This window comes from Henckelia pumila, chromosome 4, assembly GCF_033568475.1.
Source record: "Henckelia pumila isolate YLH828 chromosome 4, ASM3356847v2, whole genome shotgun sequence".
Taxonomy (NCBI): Eukaryota; Viridiplantae; Streptophyta; class Magnoliopsida; order Lamiales; family Gesneriaceae; genus Henckelia; species Henckelia pumila.
Window position 1 is genome coordinate 210,117,888 of NC_133123.1, and position 21,531 is coordinate 210,139,418.

A 21,531-nucleotide genomic window follows, 5' to 3' on the forward strand; every position below is an offset into this window, starting at 1 on the left:
TCTAACAATCTCATTCAAGTATAATTCGGCATACTTATTCATATTTTAGGTTGTCTTCACAGGCAAGAAATGAGCAGACTTTGTGAGACGATCAACAATCACCCATATGCAGTTTAACCCCTTCAAAGTCTTTGGTAAACCAACCACAAAATCCATGCTAACATTATCCCATTTCCATTCTGGTATGGGAAGCGGCTTTAACATGCCAGCTGGTCTCTGATGCTCTGCTTTTACCTGTTGACACGTGAGGCATTCACTAACAAATTTGAAAATATCACGTTTCATATCTGGCCACCAATATAGTTTTTGCATGTCTTTGTACATCTTTGTACTCCCTGGGTGGAAGGAATACGGAGACCTATGTGCCTCGACCAACATATCATTTCTGATAGTTCTATCCTCTGGAACCCAAAGTCTACCTCGATAACGAACCAATCCGTCCTCCAAAGTATACAAATTCTTGTCTTTTTCCTCATCCCTTTGTCTCCACTTAATTAATTGTGCATCAGACAATTGACCTTCCTGTATCCTTTCTCTCAATGTAGGATGTAGTGTCAAAGCTAGCAGCTTAGCAAAAACTTCCTGAGTCAATACCTCCAATTCAAACTTTTGCATCTCGATCAACAAGGGTCGCTGAACTGTCAGTTGAGCTATACTTGCTGATTTTCTACTCAAAGCATCAACTACGACATTAGCTTTACCTGGATGATAATTAATTACACAGTCATAATCTTTCACCAACTCCAACCAGTGACGTTGTCTCATATTTAACTGCTTCTGGGTGAAGAAGTATTTGAGACTCTTGTGATCGGTAAAGATCTCGCATCTTTCACCATACAAGTAATGCCTCCATATCTTGAAGGAAAAAACTACAGCTGCTAACTCCAGATCGTGGGTAGGATAGTTTTTCTCATGAATCTTAAGTTGCCTTGAACATAGGCAATCAACTTCCCATCTTGCATCAATACAGCTCCCAAGCCCGTCTTAGAAGCATTGGTATACAAAATTTAATTCCCTTGTCCTAATGGCATAGCTAAGACCGGAGCCTCCATTAGAGTTTGCTTAAAATAATCAAAGCCCTTTTGGAAATCTGAGCTCCACACATACTTGACTCATTTCTTGGTTAAATACGTCAAGGGCAAAGACATCTTCAAAAATCCTTTGATGAAATGTCTGTAGTAGCCTGCTAATCCCAAGAAACTACGAATTTTTGTAACAGTCTTAGGCACTGGCCAATTTTTCACTGCTTCAACTTTATAAGGGTCAACCTCCACTCCTTCTTTCGAAACCACATGACCCAAGAATGTTACTCTTTCCAACCAAAATTCACATTTTCTGAACTTGGCATACAGACGCTTATCCTTCAAGATTTGCAATACTGTTCTCAAATGTCCACCATGCTCTTAAAATTCTTGGAGTAAACCAGGATATCATCAATGAACACAATGGCAAAATTATCCAAAAAACGGTTGAAATATTCTGTTAATCAAATCCATAAATATTGACGGTGCATTTGTCACTCCAAATGGCATAACCAAAAACTCGTAATGCCCATAACGAGTTCCAAACACTGTCTTATGAATATCTGACTCCTTGATTTTCAACTGGTGGTACCCTGAACAAAGATCTATTTTAGAGAACACTGCAGCCCCTTGTAATTGATGAAACAAGTCATCAATTCTAGGCAAAGGGTATTTGTTCTTGATCGTCAATTTATTTAACTCCCTATAATCAATAAAAGTCTCAAACTGTCGTCTTTCTTCTTCACAAACAAGACTGGTGCACCCCATGGTGAGAAACTTGGGCGTACAAATCCTTTATCCAATAATCCTTGAATCTGGTCTTTGAGCTCCTTCATTTCAGTCGGAGCCAATTGATATGGTTTTTTGGAAACGGGATTCGCATTTGGTACCAATTCAATAGAAAATTCTAGATCCCTGTCCGGTGGAAGACCAAAAATATCATCAGGAAATACCTCTAGATATTCACAGACCACCTCCACTTTTTCCAAAGAAGGTCGTTGAAGTTCCTTGGTAACTGATAAACTGACTAGGAAACCCTGACATCCCTTTCTCAAACACTTCTATGCTTTTAAGGTTGATATCAATCGAATTTGACTTTTATTGTGAACTGCTTCAAAAGTAAATTGACCTCCTTGGGATTTTTTAATTGTGACCATTCTTTGTTGGAAATCAATTGACACCCCATTCTTGGCCAACCAATCCATTCCCAAGATGATGTCAAATTCTGGCATAGGTAGTACTATCAAATCAGCCACTACCTTGTTTCCCTGTAACTCAAGATCTATGTTAGGAAACACTAGATTTGAAAACAATTCTTCCCCTGATGGAACAGTCACATTGAATCCCGTTATCGATTTCTCAGATAATTTAGGAAATTTTCTCATGCAAGACTCGGATATAAACGAATGTGATGCTCCCAAATATAACAAGGCAGTAGTGCACAATCCAAATAGAGATATAATACCTGTGATCACAGTCGTGTCTGGGTTTGCCTCCTCTTTTGTCATCACAAAAGCTCTTCCTTGAACTGGTTGCTTACGTTGAGGGCAGTCCTTGACATAATGGCCCACCACTCCGTATTTAAAGCACACATTTTGTCCCTTCATGCACTGTCCAAAATGATTTTTCTGACAATTAGGACAAAATGGTTTTTCCGCAGTCTTAGGAGCGGTTTGACGCTGCCCTTGGAATTGATACGGTCCTACGTTTCTTTTCTTGGCCGGTCCTGGTTGATCCTGATGCTGAAATGGTTGCCTCTTTCCTTGACTTTCTTCCTCTATTTCCTTCCAGCTCAACTCTGCTTTTAATGCTTTATTGACCGCCACTTTATAATCAGTAGGTTCCGCCATAATAACATCACGTTTGATTGTAGGTTTTAATCCATCCATGAAGTGCCTCAAATTTTCGATAGCAATTGTCTCTATTAGTGGAACAAAATAACATCCTCTCTCAAATTTCTTAATATACTCGGCTACCAACATCCCACCTTGTTTCAGATTGAGGAATTCCTTGGTCAAACGAGAACGTACGTCAGTAGTGAAGTACTTCTCAAAAACACTTGTTTAAAACCTTCCCACTTCAATGTTGTCAAGTTTACATTTAGTTTAGCACCTTCCCACCATAGCCTGGCATCACCCCTTAACATAAACACCGCACATCTCACCCTGTTCTCATCAGCAAGTTGCATATAAACAAAAATATCCTCCAAAGATTTGACCCATTCTTCAGCCTCCAATGGGTCTGTGCTGCCTGCAAATTCTTTCGGTCCATTGCTCCTGAAGCGCTCTTGAACTCCATCCGACCTTATCCCGACACCAGTCGGTTGTCCTCCAGCTTGGGACGTTTGCCCCACTAGCTGTTGCAAAAGCTAGTCCATACCAGCTAAAACTTGTTCTCCCGTATTAAGACCATCATCTCCTCCATTTTGATATGGGCGTCCTCCTCCTGCCATAATCTGCCAACATACAACCCAAATTCCCCATATATGACCAAATTGCATGACAAATAACTTTTATATTTCATCTTAAAATATCGTTTCAAACTTGAAAAAATACATCATCATATCTTTTGAACTTCATTATACATTAAAACTTTAATAATCATGCATCTTTTAGAATAAAAATCAATATACAACATAAGCCTTAAACTTATAACCTTTGAAGTGTGTCTGCACGAGATCATAGTGGTGAGAGTTTGCGCTTATCCCAAAGACCATGCTTTGATACCAACTTGTGACACCCTCTTATTCGATAACATAATGCATATCTTAAATGCTAAAAAGAAAATTTTACTTTTATATTGAACATAGGCTTCATGAATGAAACTTAGACATGTACATGCATCAGATAACATAATCGATCCACGTAAGTCGTTCTTCTCGTTCTTGACTTAAAACTTGAAATTTTTTGCATAAAAACTCTTGAAAATATTTTAGAAGCCATAAAAGTTCATAAACATGAATTTAGGACCCTAAAATAACATTAAAAAAATAAGGAAATCCAAAGGCAAGGCACGGGCGCACATGACCTACGCAGATGGGTCTTATTGCTCGCTGTCAAACACTATTTTAAAGTCGGAATATGGAAAAATGGTAAACATGAAAGTTGTAGCCCTTAATCTTGAATTTCCAATGCTGAACATCTCCCCTAAGTTGGACTTTTCAGTAAAACGTTATGCTCATTATCCCGAGATGTGTCACTACCGGAAAATCAAAACACTGGACACACTTCGGGGAGATTTTGGCCAAACTTCCAAAATGATTTTGACAAAACTCAAAACATAAAAGTTGTAGATAAATGAGGTAGATTTAAAATAAAATTAGCCGCATATAATTTGGAATAGTACACTAGTCTTAATCATCAATATGGTAACAAGTGCCACTAATCCGAGACAACCCAGCACATGCAAAATTTCAAGTATTAACTTCCCTACCTCAAAGCTTTAAAAATCCCAATCACAAAAAACTTTATTCAAAAGATTTGTATCAAAATACACACTCAAAATCCTTAACTTTAAATTTAAAATTTATTCGACAACATTAAAGTAATAAAGTAACCATTCATATAGACTAAAATTGCGGAAACCAAATGGTCATGGATAGGCGCTTGCTCACGACCACCATCCTCGCTAGACGGCACCTCAAACCTCATTGTCATCTGCATCATTAAAGTGTAGTGAGCCTAAAGGCTCAACAAGCACATACGAAAATAACAAAATACATATACTTTAACTTTAAAACTTTTAATAAACCTTTCATCTTTAAAAACTTCAACTTCTATTCTTACAAACATAATCACATTCACAAGCATACAACTTCAACCTTTTTCTTTAAAATTTGCTTTCTCATATCATTTCAAACCTTTACATTTAACAAAATACACATGCACATAATTTAACTATTTACTCATCTAAAAGTATACATATACCTCATACCTCAACTTTATAACATTTCGACTTGTGGTTTGGTAACTCCTACCTTTTTATAGCCTTTTCATAACCTTTTCATAGATGCTTGATCAAGCTAATCCAATAACCCATGTTTGGAGGGGCACCCCGACCCAAAGGCCGACATTCACACTCTCGTATAATTAGTCGTAACTTCACCACAAGCCAATAAAACATTTAAAAATTTTTCCTTCCCTTCAACACAACAACATTTCTGAAAATTTCTTTATTCATCATTTAAAAAATAATCTTTCAATACTCACACCTATCAAAATACATACATAAACATATACTCAAAAAATATTTTACACTCATATATGTAACTCCATATACACAATAACACACAAACCTTTAAAAGTTGTCACATACTTAGCATACGCACGCATGCACACACACACACACACACATACAAACACATACCCACATGGAACCAATTCATTTCACGGTCAACAATTCATCATAGAAATATATAAAACTCCTTGATTCATGTCTATAGCCTTTAAAACATGATAAAAATCTTACATCAAATATCACTTCAATGATACTTCAAGAAACGGATTTTACTTGCCTTAAACTCAAAAGATGGATGATTTGGAGAAAATTCTTGGCTAGAGTATACCCGGGACACGTAGAAATACGATCAAAAATGATTAAAAATTAAAATTTCTCTTGCCGACACTATCTTCTCCTTCTCCTCCCCTCTTCTTCTCTCTTTCCTTCTCTTCTTTTCTTTTCTCTCGTTCTTTTCCTTTCTCAATAATGTTTTGTTCCCCCATAATAAATTAACACTACCCCACTATATAATATATAATACTCTAACATTCATACATATAATATATATGCAAAAATATATATCTATAATAATCTTTATACTATTGAAATAAAAATTTTAAATCTTCCAACCGTGTTCGGGTATCTCTTTTCACGAATCCGTCTCAAAATCATCAATAAAAAAACATCATATCTCAAGACAAATAAGAGTTAGAAATTTAAAAATATAAAAATCTAACATGCACATAACATTTAAATTTTTAAACCTGTAAAATCAAATAATTATAATTCATGCAACTCAACCGGTCATTTAAATTTATGGGCGTTACATTTGGCGTCACAAAAACAAATAAACATTTGAAGGAATTTAAACACTAACTTAGAAATTAAAATCTGTACATTAGTTATTTTGATGTCACGATGTTAAATAAAATATTTAAATAATAAACAGAGCGATTAAAATAATTTAAATAAACTAAATGATTGTTTAAAAGTCATATAAATAAAATACACAAGCGGAATAAAAATCTTTAAAATAACTTGGACGTTTAAAAGGTATTTAATAAATAAACTAGACATTTAAAATTATTTAAAATAACTAATCTCTAAACATAAGTTATTTAAAATAAATAAGTTGGACAATAAATATTTAAATAAATAAGCTAAACAGTTAAAATTATTTAAATAATTATCCAATAAACTTAAATCATTTTAAATAAATAAGCGAGATAGTTAGGATCATTTAAAAAAATAAACTAAATAATTAAAATCATTTAATTAAGCAAATTTGAACATTTAAAATATTTAAAAAAATTAATTTGCACAATAAAATGTTGGAAAAACTGGCGTTCAGATCAATCACGATTGATACCCGGTGCAGCGGAAGTTTAAAATTTTGTTATGGAACAATTCCATAGTGTGGGTATCAACCGTTCAACGATTAAATTATTAGTGTGTAAAATTTAAATAACAATTAAATAAATTTTACCTCAAATCTCGCAACGAGATTAATGGACACCAACAGAACAATTCTGCTCTTGTTGTCTCTCCCTGGAACCGATGAACGCCTTCAATCAGGTCCACGAACAGAGGTTAATCCCTCTGATAGATTGCACTAGAAAATCTATCAGAAGTTTTCTGCGAAGAGAATACACGAATTTGATTCGTTATTCCTTACTGCGATTCAAAATCACAGACCGGAATTTCTCGGGCAGAGCAAGGAGGGGCGGGCCGAAATATGTTTGAGAGAGAGGGTAGGGTTTCGAAAATTGCTCTCAAAAATGACCTGTTGTATGTAATTTCTGTACTGAAATAACTTATTTATAATGCAGGCCACTAACACCTTAGGGCACATTAGTCATAAGCTGGGGCCCGACAAGCAAAGCCCGCTCGTTCAGAAATTAATATAAAATTCATCGTGACTCCGATTGATGAAACGATTTCACCAATGCGCACAGAAACCATTTCTGCACGTTTTAAAGTCAAAATAAATTTTCCTGAATCCGAATTCAGTGGTTTCCAAAAATGTCCATCCATATGTCATTTTAGGAAATCCTACTCCCTTACTCTTATTTAAGAAGTCCAACTCCTTAGTTCATTAAATTTAACTCTTTAAATTTAACTATCTCAACGGGGATTAAAACTCCATTACACTGTGTGACCCTCAATGGTTCAGGGATACAGCTAGCCGTGGGCTCACAACTCCTTGTGACTCGGAACAACACTTTCCGACTTGCCCAACGAATCATGGTAAAGCGCCTAGCAACATCGCCCCATGATTCCCTAGGTATCACTGATAGTGCCTACAAGAACCAGTAGATTTTGGTTAACGTACAGTACGGTCCCTTCATCCATATATCCCGATCGAATCAACAACCATTGGTATATCGAGAGTCGCTCAAGATTCGATAACTATGCAATACATCTTGAAGATCAAATTAGTGACATCGCATGTGCTACTAAGAAACCATTTCTTAAATCACATCAAGTACTCTGGCCAGAGATTTGTCACACTAATATCTCCTCAGATCGCATAGGATATCCACACTCGCAAGTATGTGGTGAATCCTTGACAACAATGCATTGACTCCTATATGTGTCGTAACTGTACCCAATCTCGACACCTGATGACCCCCTCAGAGTCGGTAAACGAGTCAAAGCACAGTACTAGCATATAGAGTCTCCATGATGTTTCAAGTCGTAAGGACTAATGGTGTACAACCAAAACCGCGGACTTTATCCACTCGATAAGTGATAACCACTTGGAAAGTCCGGATAGGGTAGTTCGACTATTCATCCTATGAATATCCATTTGCATGCTTCGAACATCTCCATGTTCCCTACCAATGAAACGTGGTACTCCGCATCGCAAATGCTAGTCTCAAACTCGAGCGATCCTTATCCTTATTATCGGACGGCTCAATCGACTAGGAACGGTTTTAGAATATACAGTGACTATAAGATGTATTTCATGATAGACATCTCCATGTTCTACCACATCTCACATACACTATAGTATATTCAAGGTCTTTATCAAAACAACAATAGTATATCGCAATATAACAATATGAAGTAATATAAAGTCATTGCCATAAAAGTGTAAATAATATTTAAACAAAAGATTGTTTATACAAAGAGTCAACAAAGCCCATAGCCACACAGTTGGCTCACTGGGCACCCACTCTTACAATCTCCCACTTGCCCTATAGCCAACTAGTCATACTACGTAGACCCATTGCTTCGCGATGTTTGTCAAACAATGGTCCTGGCAAAGGCTTAGTAAGTGGATCAGCGATATTGTCTGCAGAGGCCACTCGTTCGACACTGATGTCTCCTCTTTCCACAATCTCCCGGATTATGTGGTATTTCCTCAGTACGTGTTTGGATCTTTGATGAGACCTTGGTTCCTTTGCTTGAGCAACGGCACCCGTGTTGTCGCAGTACACCGGGACTGGACCAACAAATTCAGGAATGACGCCCAACTCTTGGACGAAATTCCTCATCCAAACGGCCTCTTTAGCAGCAGCTGATGCTGCAATGTATTCAGCCTCAGTGGTGGAATCCGCTGTGGTGTCCTGCTTGGAACTCTTCCAAGAGACAGCACCACCATTGAGCATGAACACAAATCCAGAGGTTGACTTCGAGTCATCCACATCACTTTGGAAGCTAGAGTCGGTATAGCCTTCCAGTTTGAGTTCTCGTCCTCCATAAACCATGAACATATTCTTAGTCCTTCGCAAGTACTTAAGAATGTCCTTCACGGCTTTCCAATGCATCTGACCAGGATTAGACTGATATCTGCTCGTGACACTCAGAGCAAATGCTACATCCGGTCTGGTAGATATCATCCCATACATGATACTACCTATAGCTGACGCATATGGTACATGTGTCATATTCTCTATCTCTGCATCAGTCTTGGGACACATAGACTTGGATAGAGAAACTCCATGACACATGGGTAGATGTCCTCTCTTGGACCCATCCATTGAAAACCGTTTCAATATGGTATCGATGTAGGTTGATTGAGTGAGTCCTATCATTCTCTTAGATCTATCCCTATAGATCTGTATCCCAAGAATGTAGGATGCCTCACCCAAATCCTTCATCGAAAATCTACCTGATAACCATATCTTTGTTGACTGCAACATCCCTACATCATTCCCAATGAGTAGGATGTCATCAACATAAAGTACTAAGAATGTCACCGCATCCTTAACTACTTTCTTGTACACGCAAGGTTCCTCCGGGTTCTTGATGAAACCAAAGTCTTTAATTGTTTCATCAAATTTCTGGTTCCAACTTCTTGATGCTTGTTTTAGACCATAAATTGATCTCTGAAGCTTGCATACCTTATGCTCGCTTCCCATGGATGTGTACCCCTCAGGCTGCTTCATATAGATTTCTTCCTTAATGTCTCCATTAAGAAAAGCAGTCTTCACATCCATCTGCCATATCTCATAGTCATTACCATGCAGCTATGGCAATTAGGATTCTTATGGACTTGAACATTGCGACTGGTGAAAAGGTTTCATCATAGTCAACTCCTTGCCTTTGAGTATAACCTTTCGCCACCAATCGCGCCTTGTAGGTCAATACCTTACCATCAGGCCCAAGCTTTCTTTTGTAGATCCATTTACACCCTATTGGAACAATTCCATCGGAGGATCCACTAAAGTCCAGACTTGGTTAGTATGCATCGAATCCAATTCTGATTGCATAGCTTCAAGCCATAAATTCGAATCCGCATCAGAAATTGCTTCCTTGAAGCTTCTTGGATCACATCCAATGTCGGGTTCATCTTGACCCTCTTCAAGAAGAAGACCATATCGAACTGGAGGTCTAGAAGTCCTCTCGGATCTTCTAGGTGCAGGCGTGTCCAGCAATGGTTCCTGAGGTGTGGGATCGTTATTTTGTATTTCGGGTTCTTCTCGAACTTCTTCGAGTTCACATCATCTCGCCTTTCTTATCCAATAAGAACTCCTTCTCCAAGAAGGTGGCATTCCGTGAAACAAACACTTTTGTTTCAGCAGGATAATAGAAATAATATCCGATTGAATTCTTCGGATACCCCACAAAATAACACAAGCTGGATCGACTATCCAACTTATCTCCCACTGTCCGCTTCACGTAAGCAGGACATCCCCAAATCCTCAAGTACGAATACTTAGGAGCTTTGCCATTCCATAACTCGTATGGTGTTTTGTCCACTGCTTTAGTGTGGACGTTATTCAACAACAATACCGCCGTTTCAAGCGCATAGCCCCAAAACGAGGTGGAAGCTCAGTGAAGCTCATCATGGATCGAACCATGTCCAACAAAGTTCGATTACGACGCTCCGATACACCATTAAGCTGTGGTGTCATAGGAGGAGTCCACTGAGAGAGAATCCCATTCTCTTTTAGATAGTCCCAAAAACTCGGTACTCAAGTATTCTCCACCTCGATCCGATCGAAGTGCTTTAATACTTTTACCTAGCTTGTTTTCTACTTCAGCCTTGAATTCTTTGAACTTTTCAAATGCTTCAGACTTATATTTCATTAAATATAAATACCCATACCTAGAATAATCATCAGTAAAGGTAATGAAGTAGGTGTGGCCATGTTGAGTCCCTACTCTAAATGGACCACAAACATCTGTATGGATCAAATCCAACAGATTTTGACTACGTTCAGGCTTCCCCTTAAAAGGAGATTTAGTCATTTTCCCTTTTAGGCAGGATTCACAAGTAGGTAGAGAGTTAATATCAGACATATCAAACATGCCCTCTCCCACTAGCTTGTTCATCCTCCTTGAGGAAATATGACCTAGTCTAGCGTGCCATAGGTTTGCCGGGTTTTGACTATCGATTTTCCTTTTGTTTGTTGTCGCCGGTTTGTCAATACAATTTACTGGAACGTCTTTTAGTTTTAAATTGTATAGATCGTTTTCAAGTTGTCCATTTCCAATTAAACATTCATTCTTGTAAATATTGCAAATCCCATTCACAAAATTACAAGAATAACCATCTCTATCAAGCATAGAAATAGAAATAATGTTTTTAATTAAATCTGGCACAAATAAAACATCTCTCAACAATAATTTAAAACCATTATGCAAAATCAAACAAACATCTCCAATGGCCGTAGCTTCAACTCTGGAACCATTCCCGAGCCTCAGCTGGGTCTCACCCATTCTAAGCCTGCGACTTCTTGTCATCACCTGCAAATCATTGCAAATGTGAGATCCACATCCGGTATCCAATACCCAAGAAGTTGTATTAAGTGACATGTTTATTTCGATATAGAACATACCCTTTGCAGTTCCCAACTGCCCAAGATACTCCTTGCAGTTGCGCTTCCAATGACCCGGCTTCTTGCAGTAATGGCAAACATCCTTGGATTTTCCATCGTTTGAAGCCTTTGTCTTTTGCTTCTTCTCGGGTTCCACTTTCTTGGGTGGGGCAGAACGTTTCTTGCCCTTCATACTTGGCCCCTTCTTAGCAGAAGATGAGGAGCCCACCAAGAAAGCTGGCTTATCCTTCTTAAGTGTGGATTCATATGTAACGAGCATATTGACCATCTCTTCAAGGGTGGCCTCTATCTTGTTCATATTAAAATTTATCACGAATCCATCAAATGAAGAAGGAAGAGATAGAAGCAGCAAGTCCACATTGAGTTCATGCTCCAACACCAAATCAAGGGTCGCTAACTTCTGTATGAGCCAAATCACTCGTACCCCATGATCACGGACCGAAGTCCCTTCACGCATGCGGCACGTCATCAACTCCTTAACAGTAGAGAACCTTTCAGCCCTCGACTGAGCCCCAAAAAGTTCCTTGAGTTGCGTGTGAATGTCAGCAGCATTCACCGTGTCCTCAAATCGCCTCTGGAGTTCATCAGACATCGGAGGCTTGCATATAGCATTTGGTCTTGATGTCATGGTCACACCATGCATCAAGTTTGGCCAATTCCTCCGGACTTATGTCAGCTGGTGCTTCCTTCGGAGGTGCTTTCTCTAACACGTAGAGCATTTTCTCCGAAGTTAAGACAATCTTCAACTTCCGGAACCATTCCGTATAGTTGGCGCCAGTCAGCTTGTTTTGTTCGAGGATCGAGAATAAAGGATTTCGCGAATTCATTGTATGAAAATACTGAAAAGGAAAAACAGACATATATCAATGATTGTTTAACAATTTACTAAGACATAAAATAGGCGAATTTAATTTTATGAATCTCACTCCCACTATTTTAACGATTTCACCACCCTCTAGTGAAAACGGGAAACTTTTTCCTTAGTGAGAACATGGAGTCCAATTGACAAACTTATGGTCCCGAATAATATCAGCCAACCATAATTCTCAAAAGGTAGAGCCCAATTGCTTCCAAAGCAACCCCCATGTATTTACCTCATGTCCAATAAGGGCCCAATAATATGACGCCGTTTAAAGTGACATGTCAAGATGACCCATCAATATTAAGTTGTGATGGACGGTCGCCATGTGGATCCCCCAATAATATGAGCCGATCCCATGGGAGTTCCACCCAACTTACAACATTTGTCGATCCAATGTACAGCTTTCCGACGGACGGGCCCCCCCCAATAATATGAGCTGGACCGTATCCGCGGGTAGCATCACATACATTGACCGTTGATGGAAGGTAGGAACATTTAAACAATATTTAAATTTCCTTTATTTATCTTGATATAAATTTTAAATCATATTTAAAATGAGGGATTTTATTTATAAAAATATTTGTCTCATCATATTTAATTTATTGCATGCATTGCCGGATTCACGCAATTTATGTCTAAACATGCATACAATCATAATATCACATATTATATAGGATGATCGATTCCATTCTAATTGACCCGTGGTTGCCAATCACGGGTCTTAGTCCAATCCTAGGTAATATGCAGTATGCAAATGCAATCCTATTACATATGCTTCCAATTTACATTTCTTCAGTCTTCATTGTCTGCTGGGCCCACCATCTTCAAATCTTGATCTCCCACTAAATCTAATGTATTTACAATAAATAACAATGACAAGTAGGGGATACATTTTTAGGGGGTGGGAACGGGCTATAAACCAAGCCCACTTTTATTACATATGACATTCATATCGGGCCAATAAACCAGGCCCATTAATAAAACCAACAACAATTAAAGACAAAATGTAAATTCCTAACATACACCTACAAAATTGGTCATGGCAATCGATCATCCTTATCCAATAACATTTAATTCAAAATTAATTTATTGGATAACATGCTGTGGCAATTCAAATTTAAACAAGATAAAATCATATTTTATATATAAAATCACATTTCCACATATAAAATCATATTTTATCTCCATATCAAATAAAATCATATTTTATCTATAAAATCCAATTTTACAAATAAAATCATATTTTATCTAATATATCATAAGATCATATCTTAGCATCAATTGTACCAAAATAATTGATTTCAAAATTCAATTTACGGATAAAATATTAAAATTTTCCAAAAATTCAAATTTATCCAAAATCAATTTAAAATTTACGGACTCGAACAATTCGATCCGAAATCTCGTGAACCAATCAAAAACAATTTTTGACCGGACCAAAAATAAAATTTTAAATATTAAAATTAAAATATAATTTTTCCCGCGGGCCGCCCGGGACACTCCCGGGCCGGCCCGCACCCGGGGCGCGGGCCGGGGGCAGCCCGGCTGCCCCCTTAGGGCAGCTGCCTTGGGCGCCGCCCCTGGGCCGGCGCCGTGCGCTGCCCTGGGCGGCGCTGAAGCGGCCGCCCTGGTCGCAGCATAGCCTAGCAGCTGCGCTGGTGCGGTCGCCGAGCGCCGCCCCTGGGCAGCGCCGAGCGCTGCCCTGAGCGCAGCGCCCAGCCGCTAGCGCTGGGCATGCGCACAGCGCTGCCCTGGGCGGCGCCGTGCGCCCGCCCTGGGTGGTCGACGTGTCAGCTCGCCTTGGGCGGCGCCGTTGCGCGCCCCCGTTGTGGGCGGCCGCCGTAGCGCCTACCCGCGGGCAGCAACAATTGCTGCCTTCCATCGGGGCATGCGATCCAATCGCTGCCCGGGTTTTTGCCCCGGGGAAAAATTTTTTTTTTTTATTTAAAAATATTTATTTTTGATATTCAAAAACCGAGACCTTTCAAAACATTTTGTACTAATTTGATTAATTTAACTATCGTTTGATCTGAGCAACCTGGCTTCGTGATACCACTGTTGTTACTAAAACTGGCGAGTGTCCCAGACCAATTACGATTGAGTACCCGGTGGCAGTCGGAAGTTAAAAATTTTTCATGGAACGTTTCCAATGTGTGGGTATCAACCATACAATCGATTGTAATTACGGTGTGTGTAAATATTTATATATAACAATTAAATAAATTTTACCTCAAATCTCGCAACAGAGATTATAATGGAACACCAACAGAACAATTCTGCTCTTGTTGTCTCTCCCTGGAACCGAATGAACGCCGTTCAATCAGGTCCATGGCTAACAGAGGTTTAATCCCTCTGATAGATTGCACTAGAAAATCTATCAGAAGCGTCTTTCTGGCGAAGAGATACTATACACGAATTTTGATATCTAGTTATATGTTGGGGCTTACTGTCGATTCAAAATCACAGATCCGGAATTTCTGCTCGGCAAGCAAGGTAGGGGGGCGGCCAGAAATAGGTGTTTGAGAGAGAGGGCTTAAGGTGGTTTTCGAAACAATTGCTCTCTCTAAAATAATGACCTGTTTGTATGTAAATTATCATGTACTGAAATAACTTATTTATAATGCATGTCACTAACCGACCTTAGGGCCCATTTAGTCATAAGCTTGGGGCCCGACAAGCAAAGCCCGCTCGATTACAGAAATTAATATATAAATTCATCGTGACTCCGACTTGATAGAGAAACGCTTATCACCAATGCGCTACTAGAAACCATTTCTGGCACGGTTTCTTAAAAGTCAGAAATAAATTTTCCTCGAGAGATCCGAATTCAGTGGGTTTCCAAAAATGTCCATCCCTATGTCATTTTAGGAAATCCTACTCCCTTACTCTTATTTAATGAAGTCCAACTCCTTAGTTATCATTAAATTTAACTCTTTAAATTTAACTATCTCAACGGGGGATTTAAAACTCCAATACACTGTTGTTACGCCTCAAACTGATCAGGGAAACAGCTAGCCGAGGGGCTCACAACTCCTTGTGACTCGGAACAACAACTTTCCGACCTTTAGCGCCCAACGAATCATGGTAAAGCGCGCTAGCAACATCGCGCCCCATGATTCCCTAGGTATCGACTGATAGGAGCCTACCAGATCCAGTAGATTTTGGTTAACGTACAGTACGGATCCCTTTCATCCAATATATCCCGATCGAATCAACAACCATTGGTATATCGAGAGTCCGCTCAAGATTCGATAACTATGCAATACATCTTGCAGATACAAATTAGTGACATCGCATGTGCCTACTAAGAATCCATTTTTTAAATCACATCAAGTACTCTGGCCAGCGATTTGTCACACTAATATCTCCTCAGATCGAATAGGATATCCACACTCGAAAGTATGTGGTGAATCCTTGACAACAATGCATTGACCTCCTATATGTGTCGTAGACTTTACCCAATCTCGACACCTGAAGACCCCCTCATAGTCCGGAAACGAGTCAAAGCACAGTACTAGCATATAGAGTCTCCATGAGTTTTTTCAAGTCGTAAGGAACTAATGGTGTACAACCAAAACCCGCGGACTTAATCCACACGATAATTGATAACCACTTGGAAAGTCCGGATAGGGTATTTCGAGCTATTCAACCTAGGAATATCCATTATGCATGCTTCGAACATCTCCATGTTCCCTACCAAATGAAACGTGGTACTCAGCCGCATCGCAAATGCTAGTCTCAAACTCTGCGATCCTATAACCTTATTATCGGACGGCTCAATACGAGCTAGGAACGGTTTTAGAATATACAGTGACTAAAAGATTTATATCATGATAGACATCTCCATGTTCATACCACATCTCACATAAGCTATAGTATAGTTCAAGGTCTTTAATCAAAACAACAATAGTAAAATCGCAATATAACAATATGAAGTAATATAAAGTCATTGCCATAAAAGTGTTAAATAATAATATAAACTAAAGATTGATTATGAAACATAGTCCACGAAGCCCATAGCCACACAGTTGGCTCACAGGGCAACCCCTTCTTACTTAAAAATCATTTTTGATAAGTAAATATAAACACTTCAAAGCATTAATCAAATATTTAGTACAATAAAAAGAGCATAAATAAATAAGTAATATTTATTAACAAATAATTAAGGTAAAGAATTTTAAAATCGATTAAACTTTAAAAATAATCATAACATTTATTGAAATTAATGCATGGCGATTTAATAGATTAGATTTTAGGTGCTACATAAACAATCAACCACAAAAAAATTTTTTTAAAAAAAGTTGAACCCGAGCATGTCCTCATCACCGTCTAATCTCTCAATCTCAAGCTATTCACGGACGTCTCTGTCCAGCTTCCTGCCTCACCTATTGTAATGCACACATACAAACAAAGTATATTAGCCGGATAACTCCGGTGATAAATATAATTCCCAGTAGTAAAACAACATAGCCCAGCATATAAAATTAAATGTAACTCAACATATAATCATATCAAACAAGTCTTTAAATAATAGTAACTCTTCTATAATAAGCTTAAGCACGGCATGATTTAAAACTCAGTTATTTTTCCGTTCCTGTAACTCCCCACTGTAGTCAAGATGTGTCTATTTCAGCGTGCTTATGTCCACACTCACACGCACCCTTGAAAACGTTCTTAGGGGGTCACCCATCCTGTAATTTTTCCCAAGTCAAGCACGCTTAACTTTGGAGTTCTTATGTGATGAGCTTCCGAAAAAGAAGATGCACCTTCTTGATATGAATAGTAACATATGTTAACCTTTTTAAGCCCTCCTCAACCATGAAGTCCCCATACCTGACACAGTCTTCAGAATCCCTCTCATTCCTGCACGGGATCGGATCATTCATGTCTCCCTCCGCCTAGAAGCCTACCAGGGAGCCTCTCATTGTCCGTGCAACCTCTTGGCACCCGGCGATCACACCTTTGCCCTCTTCAGCCCCGGGCGTCCCAGTTTCAGTTCTTGGGATCCTGGGGAATAAGAACACAAAACAACTCTCCCACCTACTCTCTCATTCTAGGTTGGCGTTTGAATTCTATTCTTGGACTTTGGCCCACTATAATTGAGCTTTCAGCGATAGGAATAATTCTATCTCCCTAGGCTCCTCAATCTACGTCCCAAACGGTCTGTTATTCTTTTAGTGCGAATCTGCCATTAAAAATCTCTCAAAGGATTTTTTGGCTTAATATGAATGAAACTATAATCTAGATAGCATTAGAATAAGAACCAACATATCAATACATGCTAGGTCAACTAGCAAGAGAAATCAAACCAATCTCAAGTAGTCCAGCAAGAATATAAAATTAAGTATGTGGGTTATTTGGGGAACAACTCAAGAACTAGTCTATCTTGAGTGTTATGTCACATTTTGATTGAATGTTGTATTATACCTTTTATCTTAGAGTTAGGTGTGATCCAAATCTGATCAAGCAACACAACAAAAGAGCCATCAAAATTCTGCTCAAAACTCTTCTCAATCCACAAGGTTAGAATTCACAAAACCTTGTTCTTAAAAAATTCCTTTTCTCGGTTCGAAACTGAAACTTCCGAATTCGATGTCCTTTGATTCAATCTAGAAATATAGCATAATATCTAGGAACATCAGCAAGAAACTCAAACATATCACAGATCTCAATCATCATAAGATTCAAAATCTAACAATTTTTGCACCGACGGCGTAACGGTTTAAAAACGCGGAAATCGTAACTCATTTTCTATCAAATTCTAATCATTCAAATAAACTTCTATCTCATCTCACATCAGGCATAACATCAGCAAAACCATTACCATATCATACTTGGACCTTTTTGAAAATCACATTCCCAAAAATCATAACAATTTCATACGGCATCCGTTCTGTTGATCCGGACTTCGAATATATAGTCCTTTACTAACTCAAGAACATATATCCATGATCAAAACTCAGAGTTCAAGAACTTCTCAATTAAATCACGGTTAAACTGTTAATAAAACTTATGTCACTTTGAAGCTCTTCTTGAGAGGATAACGGAACTATATACGGATATTAATTTCGGATAGCACGGAGCTTCTTGAATCAAGCTTGGAAGATTGAAAATGGGAGTTGGGAATAATCTGAGTTCTCGATTTCTTGCTGCAGGTCAAATCTTGATCTAAAAACATACATATTACGACATTTATATCTAATAAATTCCAAGTGTCCCACTATACTTTTGCATTTTATGCACTTTAGCCCCTGAAATTTATCACTATTTGCAAATCAGTCCTACAGTCAATCTCTTTGAATTCAATTTTAATCTTAAATTAATTTAATAATATTAGAAATTTAAATCTAAACTCCAAAAATTCTTAAAATTAAATATTTTCGGATTAAAATTAAAGTAAATCTCGGGCCATAAAGGTTTTTCAAACCAAAAGGAATCCACTAGGAACTCATAGTGACCATACCTAGTACCGTGAAACGCAGTTTTTAAGAAATGTTCTTCCTCTCGGGACTCGCAACTGATGAGTAACCTGAACCTCAAGTTCAATCTTGGGAATACACTGAAGTACCAATGGGAGCTAATCAAACAGATCATTCAATGCACGACAAAGGATACTTATTCTTGATCTTCACCTTGGTTCCAAATGTCTGTAATCAATACAGAGATGCATGGAACCGTTTCTTTTTTACGAAATAATACTTTGCTCTCAGCAAAGGAAGAAAACACTTTGGGAGTTCGAATGTATCCCTTGTCTAACTAAGTTCCCAAACTGCTGTTGCAACATCCTCAATCTCTGACGTTGCCAAACAGATAAAGTGCAACGAGAAAATCGAAGTTGTCCCCTAGCATAATCTCAATTTGCGAACTCAACCTCTCCTATTTGAGGAAAACCTGGATCTCATCGGGGGAAACGATCTGGTTTATGTTACAAACAACTAGTAACTCCTCAAGAGCCCTACTCCTTGTTGGGCATGTCAATCGATATAGATAAGGTAGCCTTCCCTGCTAGCCTCCAAAGCTCGACAAGCTCTCAGTGCTAATACCAAAGGCATAGGAGGGGTTCGCGATCGGTTACATTTTGTTCCCACATTTAATAATAAAAACTAACAAAAGTGAGTTATAAACCCATGAGAAAAACACAAACCCAATAGGCAAGAATTTTGGGATAGACACCTCATGGGTTTATAACCGTAACACTGGTGCTCTCGTTCAGAGTCAACGTAGCGAAAGGGGCGACCTAGGAAAGGGCGGGTAAACCAGAAATAAAGGTTGAGTGAAAGCCATCCATCTAGAGTGGGCCCATCACGCACGGCCGTTTTTTCAAGAGGTCGATAATCTAGTTACAATTATCCCTCATTGAATAATAAAACTAACAAAGCGTGAGTTATAAGAACCCGAGGCAACCCCACCCAATAGGCAAGGCCTTTTCGGATGGGGCACATCATGGGTTTATAAACTAACACGCTCCCTAGCATATAAAAAACCAACTATTTTCCCTAAACCGGGATGAAACTGAACAATCTTCTAGAAACTAGTCCACAGTAGGCTCGATTACGAAGTCAAAAATGTCAATACCCAAGATACAATCAAAATCCTCCATCCCACTAGATCATCAGGTTCGCTGCGTTGCCAACCTCAAAACCCTCGAATCCTAAAAAGCAACCACAGTCACTTGAAACTTGTCTAAAAGGAGGTGAATGGCCGATTGGGGTAGATACATAAATTACTATGGTCTAGAGACACCTACGGCAATCTATGACGCTTAAAAAATCGGAGAAGAAATAAAAGTATGCGATTGCACCTGTATTACTAACGAGTATTAATGCAGGAACACCACATAAAATAAATGTAGTCTGCAATGACCCTCTCGTTCTCCTCCTGAGCCTGATCCTGACACAGTGGCAAAAACACCTGTCCTAGAACAGAAGGTCTCTACTTTGCTTCCCATCGACTGTTCATTGTGGCCTCTATGGTACATGAAGCCTGAGAACCAAGAACCAGAATCGGATACTGATCCCCCAACTAACTGCGGACAATCCTCCTCATGTGGTTCAATCTCTCCACAACGGAAGCAAAGTTCCTAGCCACCATTAGCTAACGGCACTTTTCAGACGGATGTCGACCTACACAATGCTCGCACAATCCGTATCTTCTTCCCAAAATGGAAGACACCACCAGAACCAATGAAAGAATAATATTCCAAATACTAACTTGAAAGATAGTTTCTTCGGTCCCCTAAGGTGCTTGCTGAACGATAAGAATGAATGGACAATGTTGCGCTGGAGAAAATTCTCCCGCCTATCGAAATCGATTCCACCAACATCCACAAACGATGTTGGGATCATTACAGACAGATACTACGATTCGAAAATCTTTAGAGTGAGGCCCTGTAGGAAGTGATCATGAATTGGGCCTCAGAACTGGTAGAGATAACACGGGAAAAACAACTCGAAGAACTTCTACGGATACTCATTCAACAAACAAAAAGCCCTACTATCAAGATTCAGGAGCTCAATGGTCTTGGCCTGGCGGAGTGCAGGAGTAAAACACAGCTTCATAAATGGCAGCACGGAACTTTTACCAAGTAGCAGAACTAGGACGCTGACTTCCACCATTTGCGAACTGTGTACCTACAACAAATTTTTGACATCTTCCGTGCGCTGCTGCTCCTCAGTACATTGGAAAATAAGCACAAAAACATCATCTCCATCCGCTCCAACCATTTTTACACGATCCTCTGGAGTCACACTTCAACCAATAGGCTAAGGCCCCATTCTGAACAAACTTGTGCATATCGAAGCGGCGGTGTCCAAAATGGTGGTGGTGATGGCTTGCGATCGTCGTCGTCACCCCAGTGTCCACAAACGCTTCCGTGACTCTCATCGCCAAGATTTACCATCTCTGTAATAGGTAGCAAATATGTAACCCCAAGACTGTTTTCCTAAATCCCAAAAATCTCATTCATGGTCTTATACCATAAATTTTAGTGAACCGCGTTACGGAATCACCTACTAAACATTCTTAAGCTTGCAGATAAATCTTAAAGCACAATTATCAATAAAACACCAGAATAAAAGTCTTACAAAAAAACCAACGAAAGAATACAACTGGCCCTAAATTCATCGGTGAAACATATTTT

At 38.9% G+C, this 21,531-nt stretch overlaps 1 protein-coding gene across 1 annotated transcript; it reads right to left on the reverse strand.

The window, feature by feature from the left end:
* Positions 1–45: 45 nt before the first annotated feature.
* On the reverse strand, positions 46–21,291 carry LOC140862709 (uncharacterized). The gene is made up of 6 exons (XM_073265745.1): positions 21,178–21,291; positions 4,607–4,678; positions 3,121–3,378; positions 2,177–3,031; positions 1,750–2,059; positions 46–701 (listed from the first exon to the last, which is right to left on the reverse strand). Exons 1-6 carry the CDS (start codon positions 21,289–21,291, stop codon positions 46–48), a joined length of 2,265 nt encoding a protein of 754 aa, XP_073121846.1.
* Between the last annotated feature and the right edge of the window lie 240 nt (positions 21,292–21,531).